At 41.3% G+C, this 14053-nt stretch overlaps 1 protein-coding gene across 1 annotated transcript in view; it reads left to right on the forward strand.

Annotated features, from left to right (window-relative positions):
* The window catches only part of PRKDC (protein kinase, DNA-activated, catalytic subunit), a 178103-nt gene that overhangs the window by 99796 nt on the left and 64254 nt on the right, over positions 1-14053 (forward strand). Inside the window, exons 52-56 of the mRNA XM_026456198.1 lie at positions 704-828; positions 904-1053; positions 10663-10836; positions 11652-11750; positions 13452-13659. Of these exons, the coding sequence (XP_026311983.1) occupies positions 704-828; positions 904-1053; positions 10663-10836; positions 11652-11750; positions 13452-13659 (756 nt within the window). The remainder of the gene's footprint in view (positions 1-703; positions 829-903; positions 1054-10662; positions 10837-11651; positions 11751-13451; positions 13660-14053) is intronic.

Raw genomic sequence — 14053 nt, forward strand, 5'->3', positions numbered from 1 at the left:
AAGGACAGCAGTGTTTTCTGTTGCTTCCTTCCAGTGGACTCCACTGAGTGCTTCTCTGTGTGGAGGACGTTTGAGGACTTTCTGGTTCTAGATTCTAGGGATGCAGTAGGTAACAGGACAGGTCACGTCCCTGCCCTTGGGGAGCTGGCATTTGGGGAGGGGAGACAGATGGTATACAGATGAATATGTAACAACAGCACTTGGTGAAAAGAGGCAGGATGTGAGCAGACAGTGATGTGGACTGCTGTGTGAATAGAATTGCTTGAAAATTCTAGTCCATGTGAATATTTTTTATCAGAAATCTGAACATCATAAAATATGTCTCAAACAATATTTAGCCATTTAGCTTAGCTTCTCAAAGGACTTACTGGTCCTACCAAGTGTTTTGGTGTCAGTAGGAAACACTAATCTTCATTGATCTGACATCCACACGAGCAAGATACCTGGGTGCTCCGCGCAGAGCACAGTGATGTGGACTGGCTCACTGAGGTGTAGGAACTCAAGGATCCAGAACCTAAGGGTGTGCGATGGTCAGTGCCGACCAGCAGACATCCCCAGCACCAACTGACCTATCATCTGCCTTGTTGTAGGTGATAACATTGAACACCTTTGGGCTCACTTAACTACTCAAGATAAACCTTACTTTCAGTGCTTAATCTACATTTCCACTTTTGTGTATTTGAAAATAAACTTAATTTTTCAGATGCTGGAGGAGTCTCTGTGTGAACTGGTTGCAAAACAATTGAAGCAACATCAAAATACTATGGAGGACAAGTTTATTGTGTGCTTGAACAAAGTGACCAAGAGCTTCCCTCCTCTTGCAGACAGGTATGGGCTGTCCAGGGAGCCTGTGGGGGCAGGAGGGTCCTTGGCCCGCCTCTCACCAGTCCTCTTGCCCCCCAGGTTCATGAATGCTGTGTTCTTTCTGCTGCCAAAATTTCATGGAGTGTTGAAAACACTCTGTCTGGAGGTGGTACTTTGTCGTGTGGAGGGAATGACAGAGCTGTACTTCCAGTTAAAGAGCAAGGACTTCGTTCAAGTCATGAGACATAGGTGAGTGAAAACTAGCCCTGCTCTTGGGTCCCATTGGCTCATAAAGTGTTAATTTGTTCAGACGTCTTCACCCCAAGAAGAATCTGTGGGTTTCGATGATATGCACGTTTGTGAAGTTGGAATCTCTGAAGAAAAGGTGAAGGCACCTTAAGAATAGGACATCTGCTGAGGTGGGCCTGCTCCCTGCTCCCTTGGTCTGGCATCTTGGGGAGCCACATCCTAGGGCGTGTTTCACCCATAAATGAAGGAGGTGGCCTGTGGGGTTACCTTGGCTGTCTTCAAATTTAAATTGTGTGCTCTTGAGTTCTGTACCTATTTTGCCAGGTGAGAAGCTTCTGTTAATGTGTTTAAATTGTTCATTTATTTTCAAAATTGCAACATAGCATGAAAGTATATATTAAAAGAGAAAGCTGCTGATCACTTACATTGTATTATTTCCCGTCCCCGTACTCTTTTCCAGTCTTAGTCTATATACTTTTTTTTTTTTTCATTTTTTGAACTTTTATTTTTGAATCAGGAGGTACAAGTGCAGGTTTGTTACAAAGGTATATTGCGGAATGCTGAGGTTTGGAGTACAGATGAATCTGTCACTCAGGTAGTGACCGTAGTACCTAGCAGGTAGTTTTTCAACTCTTGCCTCGTATCCTCCCTTCTCTTTTGTTTGTTCCCCAGTGTCTGTTGTTCCTGACTTTATGTCTATGCGTACTCAGTGTTTAGCTCCCACATATGAGTAAGTACATGCAGTATTTGCTTTTCTGTTTCTGCACTAGTTCGCTTAGGACAATGGCCTCCAGCTGCATCCATGTTGCTGCAAAGGACATTTCGTTCTTTTTTATGGCTGCCTAATATTCCATGGTATATATGTACCATTTTCTTTATCCAGTCCACCATTGATGGGCACCTGGGTTGATTCCATGTCTTTGCTGTTGTAAACGGTGCTATGGTGAACATATGGGTGCATGTGTCTTTTTGGTAGAATGATTTATTTTCCTTTGTGTATATACCCAGCAATGGGATTGCTGGGTCAAATGATAGTTCAACTCTCACTTCCTTGAGAAGTCTCCAAACTGCTTTCCACACTGGCTAAACTAATTTATATTCCCACCAACAATGTATAAGTGTTCCTTTTTCTCTGCAGCCTTGCCAATATCTGCTATATTTTTAACTTTTTAAGAAAACTATTCTGACTGGTGTGAGATGGTATCTCATTTGCATTTCCCTGATGATTTGTGATGATGACCTTTATATATATATATATATACACACACACATATATATACAGTTATATACATATACATATATACATATATGTATATATTTGTTGGCCACTTTTATGTCTTTTGAGAAGTATCCATGTCTTTTGCTAATTTTTTTAATGGGGTTGCTTTTTACTTGTTGAATTAAGTTTTTTATGGATTCTGGGTATTAGACCTTCATTAGGTACATAGTCTGTGAATATTTTGAATATTTTCTCCCATCTATAGGTTGTCTGTTTACCCGCTTGATAGTATCTCTTGCTGCACAGAGTCTCTAATTTAACTAGGTCCTGCTGGTCAATTTTTGTTTTTGTTGCAGTTTCTTTTTAGAACTTAGTCATAAATTTTTTGCTAAGGCTGATATTGAGAAGGGTATTTCCTAGATTTTCTTCTAGAGTTTTTATAATTTGAAATCTCACATTGAAGTCTGTAATCCGTCTTAATTTTTTTATATGGTGATAGGCAGGGGTCTGGTTTCATTCTTTTGCATATGGTTAGCCAGTTAGCACCATTTATTGAATGAGGCATCTTTTTCCCACAGCCTATTTTTGTTGACTTTGTCAAAGATCAGATGGTTGTAGGTGTGTGGCTTTATTTCTGGGTTCTCTATTCTGTTCCATTGGTCTGTGTGTCTGTGGTTCCCCCTCGCCCCCACCCCGCACCAGTACCATGCTGTTTTGGTTATTGTAGCCATATAGTATAGTGAAGTTGGGTAATATGATGTTCTGGCTTTGTTCTTTCTGCTTAGAATTGTTGTGGTTATTCGGGCTCTTTTTTGGTTTCATATGAATTTTAGAATAGTTTTTTCCAGTTCTGTGAAAAGTGACATAGGTAGTTTGAAAGGAATAGCATTGAATCTGTAGATTGCTTTGGGCAGAATGGCTATTCTAACAGTATTTTTTCATTTATTTGTATCATACCCGATTTCTTTCAGCAGGGTTTTGTAGTCCTCCTTGTAGAGATCTTTCACCTCCTTGGTTAGCTGTATTCTTAGGTGTTTTATTCTTTTCTTTGCTATTGTAAATAGGCTTACATTCTTGATTTGGCTCTCAGCTGTAATGTTATTGGTGTATAGGAATGTTACTGATATTTGTACATTGATTTTGTGTCCTAAAACTTTACTCAAGTCGTTTATCAGTTCTAGGAACCTTTTGGCAGAGTCTTTAGGGTTTTCTAGGTATAGAATCATACCATCAGAGAAGAGGAATAGTTTGATTTCTTCTTTTCCTATTTGAATACATTTTATTTCTCTCTCTTACTTGATTGTTCTGTGTAGGACTTCGAGTACTATGTTGAATAGGAGTGATGAGAGTGGGCATCCTTGTCTTTTCCAGTTTTCAAGGGGAATGCTTCCAGTTTTTGCCATCATTCAGTATCATGTAGGCTGTGGGTTTGTCATAGATGATTCTTATTATTTTGAGGAATATTCATTTGATGCGTGGTTCGTGGAGGGTTTTGGTTTTTGTTTTTGAGATGGAGTCTCACTATATCACACAGGCTGGAGTGCAGTGGCGTGATCTTGGCTCACTGCAAGCTCTGCCTCCTGAGTTCATGCCGTTCTCCTGCCTCAGCCTCCCGTGTAGCTGGGACTACAGGTGCCTGCCACCACGTCTGGCTAATTTTTTTGTATTTTTTCTTTAGTAGAGACAGGATTTCACCGTATTAGGCAGGATGGTCTCAAACTACTGACCTTGTGATCTGCTCGCCTCAGCCTCCCAAAGTGCTGGGATTACAGGCATGAGCCACCGCACCCGGCCAGTTGAAGGTTTTTATCATGCAAGGATGTTGGATTTCTCTCTCTCTCTCTCTCTCTCTCTCTCTCTCGCAGTCTCTCTCAGAGTCTCTCTCTCTCTCTCGGAGTCTCTCTCTGTTACCCAGGCTAGAGTAGAGTGGTGCGACCTCAGGTCACTGCAACCTATGCCTCCGAGGTTTAAGTGATTCTCCTGCCTGAGCCTCCTGAGTAAGGCACATGCCACCATGCCTGACTAATTTTTGTATTTTTAGTAGAGACAGGGTTTTATCATGTTGACCAGGCTTGTCTTGAACTCCTGACCTCAAATGATCCATCCGCCTCAGCCTCCCAAAGTGCTAGGATTATAGGCGTGAGCCACTGTGCCTGGCCCAGAATGTTGGATTTTATTGAAAGCTTTTTCTCCATTTATTGAAATTATCATAAGGCTTTTGTTTTTAATTCTGTTTATGTGGTGAATCACATTGATTAGTGTATGTTGAACCAACCTTGCATCCTAGGAATAAAGCATACTTGATTGTCATGCATTGACCTTTAATTGTGTTGTTGGATTCAATTTGCTAGTATTTCGTTGAGGATTTGTACATCTGTGTTCATCAGGGATTTGGCCTGAAGTTTTCTTTTTTCATTGTGTCCTGTCAGATTTTGGTATCAGGATTTTGGCTTCATAGAATGAGTCAGGGAGGAGTCCTTTCTCCTTGGTTTTGTGAAATAGTTTCAGTAGGATTCGTACCAGTTCCTTGTATATCTGGCAGAATTTAACTGTGAATCCATCTGCCCCGGGGGTTTTGTTTTCTTTTTTTTTTTTTTTTTTCTGGTTGGTAAGTTTTTTTCATTATTGATTTAATTTAGGAGCTCCTCATTGGTCTGTTCAGGTGTTTGTTTTTTTTTTTTTTTTTTAATTTCTGGTTCAATCTTGGGGGGTTGTATGTTTCCAGAAATGTATCCATTTCCTCTAGATTTCCTAATTTGCTTATGTAGAGGGGTTCACAATAGTCTCTGATGATCTTTTGTATTTCTGTGGGATCAGGTATAATGTTATCTTTGTCATTTCTTATTGTGCTTATTTAGATCTTCTGTCTCTTTCTTTTTGTCTCTGTCTGTTGATCTAACTTGAGATCTATCAATCCTGTTTATTATTTCAAATAATCAACTTTTGGTTTTGTTGAATCTTTGTGTAGATTTTTGGATCACAGTTTCATTCAATTCCACTCTGTATTTTGGTTATTTCTTTTCTTCTGCTGTCTTTAGGGTTGGTTTGTTTTGTTTTGGTTGGTTTTAAGGCGGAGCCTCACAGTGTTGCCCAGTCTGGAGTGCAGTGGTGCCATCTTGGCTCACTGCAACCTCCATCTCCCAGGTTCAAGCTATTTTGCCTCAGCCTCTTTCCCGAGTAGCTGGGACTACAAGTGCACACCACCATGCCTGGCTAATTTTTTTGTATTTTTAGTAGAGATGGGGTTTCACCTTGTTCGTCAGGCTGGTCTCAAACTCCTGACCTCAAATGATTCTTCTGCCTTGACCTTCCAAAGTGGGATTACAGGCGTCAGCCACTGCACCCGAACTTGGTTTGTTCTTGTTTTTCTAGTTTATATGCGATGTTTGATTATTGATTTGAGGTCTTTCTAATGTTTTGATGTAGGCATTTAGTGTCCCTGTTTTCCCTAATTGAAAAAAATTTGATTTCTGCCTTAATAATTTTGTTTTCTCAACAGTAATTTAGGAGTAAGTTGTTTAATTTTTATGTAATTATGTGTTTTTGAGAGGTCTTGGTATTGATTTCTATTTTTATTGTACTGTAGTCTTGAGAGTGTGCTTGGTATGATTTTGAATTTTTTAAAATTTATTGAAGCTTGCTTTATGGCTGAGCATGTGGTTGATCTTAGAGTACGTTCCATGTGCAGATGAGAAGAATGTATATTGTGGTATATTAGATGGAGTATTCTATAGATGTATTGGGTCCAGTTGTTCAAGTGTCGAGTTTAAGTCCAGAATTTGTTAGTTTTCTGCCTGCCTTATCTATGTAACACTGTCAATAGAGTGTTAGTTTTCCACTATTATTGAGTGCCTCTTTATAGGTCTAGAAGAACTTATTTTATGAATCTGGGTGCTCCAAAGTTAGGTACTTATATATTTAGTATATAGTTAAGTCTTCTTATTGAATTGAACCCTTTGTCATTGTGTAATGCCTTTTTTTGTCCTTTTTAACTATTGTTGGTTTAAAGTTGTTTTATCTGATAAAAGAATAGTGACCCCTGCACTTTTTCGTTTTCTGTTTTTGTGATAGATCTTTCTCCATCCTTTTACTTTGAGCCTGTGGGTGTTGTTACATGTGAGATGGGTCTCTTGAAGAGAGAAGATAAATGAGTTTTTTTTTTTTTAAATCCAACTCACCACTGTGTGGGTTTTAAGAGGGGCCGTTAGACCGTTTACATTCAAGGTTTATATTGATATGTGAGGTTTTGATCCTGTTGTCATGTTGTTACCTGGTTGTTTTGTAGACTTAACTGTGTAGTTGCTTTATAGTGTCTGTGGGATACATACTTAAGTATGTTTTTGTGGTAGTAGCAGGTATTGTTCTTTTGTTTCATGTTTAGCACTCCCTTAAGGACCTCTTATAAGGCAGGTCTAATGTTAACAAATTCCCTTAATGTTTCCTTGTCTGAAAAGAACTTTATTTTTCCTTTCCTTATGAAACTTAGTTTGGCAGGATATTAAATTCTTGGTTGGAATTTGTTTTCTTCAAGGATGCTGAAAATAGGCCCCAGTCTCTTCTGGTTTTTAAGGTTTCTGCTGAGAGGCCCGCTGGTAGCCTGATGAGGTTCTGTCAGTATGTGACCTGACCCTTCTTTCTAGCTGCCATTAAAATGTTTTCTTTCGCTTTGACCTTGGAAAATCTGATAACTATGTGTCTTGGGGATGGTCTTGTATGGTGTGTCACAGGGGTTCTCTGAATGTCTTGAATTTGCATGTCTAGGCCGGGCGCGGTGGCTCAAGCCTGTAATCCCAGCACTTTGGGAGGCCGAGACGGGTGGATCACGAGGTCAGGAGATCGAGACCATCCTGGCTAACACCGTGAAACCCCGTCTCTACTAAAAATACAAAAAAAACTAGCCGGGCGAGGTGGCGGGCGCCTGTAGTCCCAGCTACTCCGGAGGCTGAGGCAGGAGAATAGCGGGAACCCGGGAGGCAGAGCTTGCAGTGAGCTGAGTTCCGGCCCCGGCACCCAAGCGTGGTGGGGAGGGCCATGCTTCGTCTGTCACAGGGGTTCTCTGAATGTCTTGAATTTGCATGTCTACCTCTCTAGTGAGATAGGGAATGTTTCCATGGACTATATCCTCAAATATATTTTCCAACTTGTCTCAGGAATTCCAGTAAGTCATAGGTTTGATTCTTTTTACATAATCTATCGTTTCTTAGAGATTTTGTTTAGAAATTCTTTTTTCTTTATTTTTTTCTGACTGGGTTGATTTGAAGGACTGGTCTTCAAGCTCTGAGATTCTTTCCTTAGCTTGGTCTATTCTTTTGTTAATGTTTCAAACTGTATTATGAAATTCCTGTAGTGAATCTTTCAATTCCAGAAGTTCAGTTTGGTTCCTTTTCTTTTTCTTTGTTTTGTTTTGTTTTGTTTTCGACAGGGTCTTGCTGTGTAACCCAGGCCGAAGTGCAGTGGTGTGACCATGACTTACTGCTGCAGCCTCGACCTCTCAGGCTCGGGTGATCCTCCCATCTCAGTCTCCTGAGGAGCTGGGACCTGTACAGGCATGCGCCACCACACCCAGCTAATGATTTATATTTTTGCAGAGACGGGGTTTCATCATTTTGCTCAGGCTGGTCTCAAACTCCCCAACTGAAGCAGTCTGCCTGCCTCAGCTTCCCAAAGTGGTGGGATTACAGGTGTGATCCACCACGCCTGGCTTGTTCTTTCTTAAAATGGCTATGTTGCCTTTTGACTCTTGAATTATTTTACTGTTTTCCTTGAATTGAATTTCAACCTTCTCCTGGATCTTGAGCTTTCTTGCCATCTGGATTCTGAATTCTGTTTCTGTCATTTCAGCCATTTCAATCTGTCTAAAAACCATTGCTGAGAGGTTAGTACAGTTGTTTGGAGGTGAGGAGATACTTTGAATTGCCAGAGTGTTTGCACTAATTCCTTCTCATCTGAGAAGTCTGAGAAGTCTCATCTGAGAAGTCTGAGAGGTCTGGTGTTCCTTTATCTTTTTGGAGTTGCTGCTGCTTGGATGGGGCCTTTTGTTTTCATATTCATCATTTTCCTTGAGGGTTTGACTGTGGTGTATGCTGAGTATAGTCGATTGGCTTCCTTTCTGGGTGCTTTCAGCAGGCTGAGGCTCTGTATAGGATCTTTCTTTGTCCTTGGTTCCTGCATTGGGTTTCACAGGTGATGTATACTAGAAGAATTTTTTTTAGTGATGTAATTCAGACTACGATCCAGTATATAGTGCTTAAAGGTAAGGGCTAGCAGATAGACTGTTAGATTACAGTGTGTTCAGCACAGTGTTCTGGGGGCAGGGGAAGGGAGATGACCCCCTCACTAAGTTCATTCCCAGGCCTTAGAGGAGCCCCTTCCAATCACTGGCACCATACTCATATTTCCTGAACCCCAAGGGGGGCCCTGGTAGGCTGCGCTCCCCATCCCTTAGCAGTGGCCTGAGTTGAAGGTTAGGTCACCAGGAGACCCATAGCATTCCAGAGGCCTACTGGTCCTCTGTGCTTGGCAAAGCCAGAGAGGGTTGTGGTGTATGTCTGTGGGTGGTCTGTTGGTATAGTAGGTCAAGGATGGGGGATCTCAGGGCAGGGTGATGTTGTCATGGTTATGCAGCTGGGGTGGTGCCCACAGCCTGGGATTTTTTGCCCAGGAGACAGTTGTGGGGACTGCCTAGCTCACGCTCTCTTGACCAAGTCTGTTGGTGTCCTCCCCGGTAGCTAGCCTGACCAGTCAGTTTTATGCCATGCTTTCTGTGCCCAGATCACTGGGCTGTTAGGTGTTTCAGGCCACTCAGGCAGATGCAAAGCTGACCAATAGGCCTCACCCTTCCCAGACCAGCCTCGTGGAAGGGGGCTCACACAGCACTTACGCTGGAACACAAACTCATGTCTCACTCTACTCAGTGGTCTGAGCAGAGCTTAAGCTCTGGCCACAGATCTCGGCTCTGTATTCCTGAACGATGTGCTTAGACCCTGGGGGACTGAGACCAGGCCCACGGCTTCGTCCTCTGTCCCCTTGGAATCAAGCACTGTGCTGGGGTGGCCAAAGTACTCCAAGGCCACTGGCAAAGAACTCAGGCTGGATAGTGGAGGCTATGCTGTGTCTATGCTCTGGTGGGAGCAGCTGGGGTTGGGAGTGCCTGGGAAGTTGACAGATAGGCATGCAAATCAGGCTCTCCCCAGACCCACAGGAAGGACAGCCCTGCTGTTTCCCAGCCCAGCATTCAGCAAGGACTAGAGTGACTCAGAGCAAGGTGAGAACCTGGGGGCATGGGCGCCTGGGGTCGCATTTTGCTGGAGCAGCTCCACGCTGAGTGAGACCTGCCAGGCTCCACGTAGGCTGGTGCTCTGCCTGTACCTTCTCTCTGACAGTTCCCTGCCAATTCAGATGTCTGTGGGGGTTGTGGGATCTCTTGTGGCTAGTATTCCAGAGCTCCATGGTGAGTGTGGGTTGCCCCATAGTCACTCCACTCACCCCTTCCTTAGGACCTGATTAGGGCCAAGAGCAGGTCCTGGCACCCGGAGACTGTGCAGGCTTCCCAGCTTCCTCCCTCTTCTGCCTCAGTGTCTGCATTGCCTCTCTCTATCGATGCTCAGTGCTTTCTTTCCAAAGATCTCTTCAAAGCATGTTGGTTTACTCATTATTTTGCTCTGTTTTGGTGGTAGAGGCCCTCCTGGCTATGTCTATTCAGCCATCTTGTCCCCTCCTATGTAAGTATTTTTACACAACAATAAACGTGCATTGTGTCAGTAACAAAGAATGTATGTCACTATCCTAATATCCTTACATTCACTGAGTATCTACTGTGTGAAGCATTCAGCTGGGTGCTATTAAGGAGTCAAAACAAGGAAATAAATATTTGCCTCATTTAGAGCTCAGATTGCACTTCACTATACACCATGCCAGGTAGCACTTGAAGTCCTTTTAAAAAATACTTTGCTGTTATTAGGTTTTTCTAAAAATAAACTTTTTATCTTGAAGTAATTTTGTATTTGCAGAAAAGTTGAAAGATAGTACACATAATTTCCATATATACCCTTTACCCAACTTTCCCCTTACATAATCTTGGTACATTTGTCAAAAGTAAGAAAATAGCATTAGAACATTACTGTTTACCAAACTAGGCTTTACTCCATTTCTCCAGTTTCCTTCTAATGTCCTTTTTCTGTTTCAAGATCCGCTGTAGGATAGCACGTTGAAATTATTTGTCTTATATTTAATGATCTAGTCCATGATTATTTTAAGAATACAAGTTTTATATAAGTGTAGTGTTATCTATTATAACAAATTTTGAAACAAAGAAGAAGTTATCTGTCATACTTTGAAAGTACAGTAATAAAAATAGTTAAATTTGTGTGTTTTTAAAATCTCTCCCATAGAGATGATGAAAGACAAAAAGTATGTTTGGACATAATTTATAAGATGATGCCAAAATTAAAACCAGTAGAACTCCGAGAACTTCTGAACCCTGTTGTGGAATTCGTTTCCCATCCTTCTGCAACATGTAGGGAACAAATGTATAATATTCTCATGTGGATTCATGACAATTACAGGTAAACTATACATTGACTATTTTATTTTGTGTGTGTGTGTGTTTTTTTTTTTGTTTCTTTTGTTTTTTTTTTTGAGATAGGGTCTTACTCTATCGACGAGGCTGGAATACAGTGGCACAAACACAGGTCACTGCAGCTTCAATCTCCTGGGCTCTGTTGATTCTCCCATCTCAGCCTCCTGCATAGCTGGGTCTGTGGCTATGCACCACCATACCTGGCTAATTTTGTTTATTTTTTGTACAGACTGGGTTTCGCCTTGTTTCCGGGGCAACATTAACGCTTTAGGAATCTTTTGGGGCTCCTTATCAATCTGGAACATAACAACACATTTTTTTTTACCATGTGATTAATAATTTTTTTTTTTTACCATATGATTAACATTTATTTTGGTATATCTGATTGTATCCTTTTAAAAACTCATTTTACATATGTTTGTGAAATAGAGTGAAAAAGTATGGTGGTGTGCTTATAAAACCTATTTTCATAGTTGTCCTTTTAAGATCTGGCAAAGACTAAGGAGAGGAACTCTGCCAGGACCACTGGGCACTACTACACCACCACAGCTGAGCGTCACAGGACCGCTGGGCCTCCTGTGGGCCCATCCTCCTGTTCCACTCTGCTCCTGCTGGGAGCGAGGATGGGTTCTCAAGGCTTGTGCACATACCCATGAGTGGGGCAAGCTGTGATTTGGAGATCTAAAGTCTAATGGGAAAACCAGCCTTTTAAAATTGAATTCTAGATGGTGTTACTGTAGTTGAACAAAAGGACTAGAAGAGAGCATTAATGTTGTGACATTTTGCTGTTTTTTCAAGCAGAGATCCAGAAAGTCAGACAGATAATGACTCCCAGGAAATATTTAAGCTGGCAAAAGATGTGCTGATTCAAGGATTGATTGATGAGAACCCTGGACTTCAGTACGTGCTCTCCTTGAATAACTGGGCTGGGACAATTAAATGTTAAGGGTATTGCTTTCAAAGGTAGCATAGAGTATTTTTCAGGAGTTTTAGAAATGTATTTGCAGTATTAGCATTTTCTCTGCTTTCTACATTTCACAGTATTTAGTAAAAGAGTATTTTAAAGCGTATTATGAAGAGTAAGGCTTTAAAATCCTGACAACTTAAAAATAACACTCTTGAAAAAGTCATATGGACCAAATGCTCTATGCTAGGGCAGTGAGTTAAAATGTTTCAAAATGAAAAGAAAGTCTACAATGAGAATTCTTCTGTTTCCCATTTAACACACATAGTTGAGATCGTGCTGTAAGTATTAATGTTGAAAATAAAGTGTTTAAAACCTTAGAAATGAGAGGAAACCGTAATATTAGTTATATATGAAAGTGTGAATAATGATTGTTATCCTCTAAAATGCCTGCCCTGAGTAAGTCAGTTATATGTGTTTCTGACTATATAAGTATACTGACTATGCAAAAAGGGGGTTAAACTTTTTATTATTATTATTAATATGTTTTTTAGAGATAAGGTCTTGCTCTGGCACCCAGGCTGGAGTGCAGTAGTGTAACTGTAGCTCACTGTAGCCTTGGACTTCTGGGTTCAGGTGATCCTCCTCCCTCAGCCTCCTGAGTAGCTGGGACTACAGGCATATGCCAAAAGGCTCGGCTAATTTTTTACTTTTTGTAAAGATAGAGTCTTGCTATGTTACCCAAGCTAGGCTTCAATGCCTGGCCTCAGTCCTCCTGACTTGGTTTACCAAAGTGCTGGGATTTTAAGTGTGAGCACTACTCCCAGCCTCAATATAAGAAGCCATACACTTTTTGTATGTTTCTGTATATTATTTTTCCATTCTGCTATAATTTTAAATTCATTGAGCTTCTTAAAATTGTATTTGGATTTCATATGCATTCATAAATTATAGGACCTAGTTTGCTATGTATGTGTGTATGTATGTATGTATGTATGTATTTTTTTTTTTTTTTTTTGAGATGGAGTCTCACTCTGTCACCCAGGCTGGAGTGCAGGAGCACGATTTCAGCTCATTACAACCTCCACCTCCTAGGTTCAAGTGATTCTCCTGCCTCAGCTTCCTGAGTAGCTGGGACTACAGATGTGCACCACCACACCCAGCTAATTTTTGTATTTTTAGTAGAGACAGGATTTCACCATGTTGGCGAGGCTGGTCTTGAACTCCTGAAGTCAGGTGATCCACATACCTCAGCCTCCCAAAGTGCTGGAATTGCAGGCCTAAGCCACTGTACCCAACCCCTAATTTGGTATTTAATTAATATATGTTTTGAGTATTTTATGGCAGTAATTTTTATAATGAATTGTTTTGGCAAGGCAGTGAAGGATTTTGTGTAATTTCCTAAATTTTTTTGAAAACTTCCCAGAGAATAGAGATAAGAGAATAAAATCACCCCGTTTCTCCCCTCCCCTCTGTAGCATAAAAAGTATGCTACATTTTTTGTAATATTCCCCTCCTTCAGTGGGTATGTTTCATAACTCAAGACTATATTTTTGATATAGTTGAATGTGGTTTCCCTCTCTCTTAAGCTTCATGTGGGTGAAGAGCTGTGCCTTCTCCACAGGGCACCCTGTACAGCACATTCTTTCCCATTTGCCATTGTCTAAGCAATCTACTTTTTTCTCTCTGCTTTTCAGATTAATTATTCGAAATTTCTGGAGCCATGAAACTAGGTTACCTTCAAATACCTTGGACCGGTTGCTGGCACTAAATTCCTTATATTCTCCTAAGATAGAAGTGCACTTTTTAAGTTTAGCAACAAATTTTCTGCTCGAAATGACCAGCCTGAGCCCAGATTATCCAAATCCCATGTTCGAACATCCTCTGTCAGAATGTGAATTTCAGGTAATGTGGTCTTCTCTCTCATAGTAATGAATATTATAAGCTTTTGTTGTTCATGAACATTTTTAATAGCTTTAACTGGCTCCTTGCTTTCTTGGAATACTCACACATTCCTTTCTGAAAAGGAAAGGGAAGGCTCATGCCTCTGCTTCAGCCACCTGGAGGTCCACAGGCCTCACCCTCTTGGCCTTCACTAGATTTCCCTTGTCAAGATCACCATTGCTTTCCCTCCCCTTATTCCTCCCAACCCACAGTGGATGCTGAGCTTGTGCGCTCTTGCAGCAGCCTTAACAGTGGGGATGATGGGCAGGTTGCAGAGAGCTCCTGGGGTAGGGCCCCTCCGGTCCCGCTCACAAGCTCAGGATCTGTCCCAGTGGCATGTGTGTATGTGGACAAG

Source organism: Piliocolobus tephrosceles, chromosome 7, assembly GCF_002776525.5.
Source record: "Piliocolobus tephrosceles isolate RC106 chromosome 7, ASM277652v3, whole genome shotgun sequence".
NCBI lineage: Eukaryota > Metazoa > Chordata > Mammalia > Primates > Cercopithecidae > Piliocolobus > Piliocolobus tephrosceles.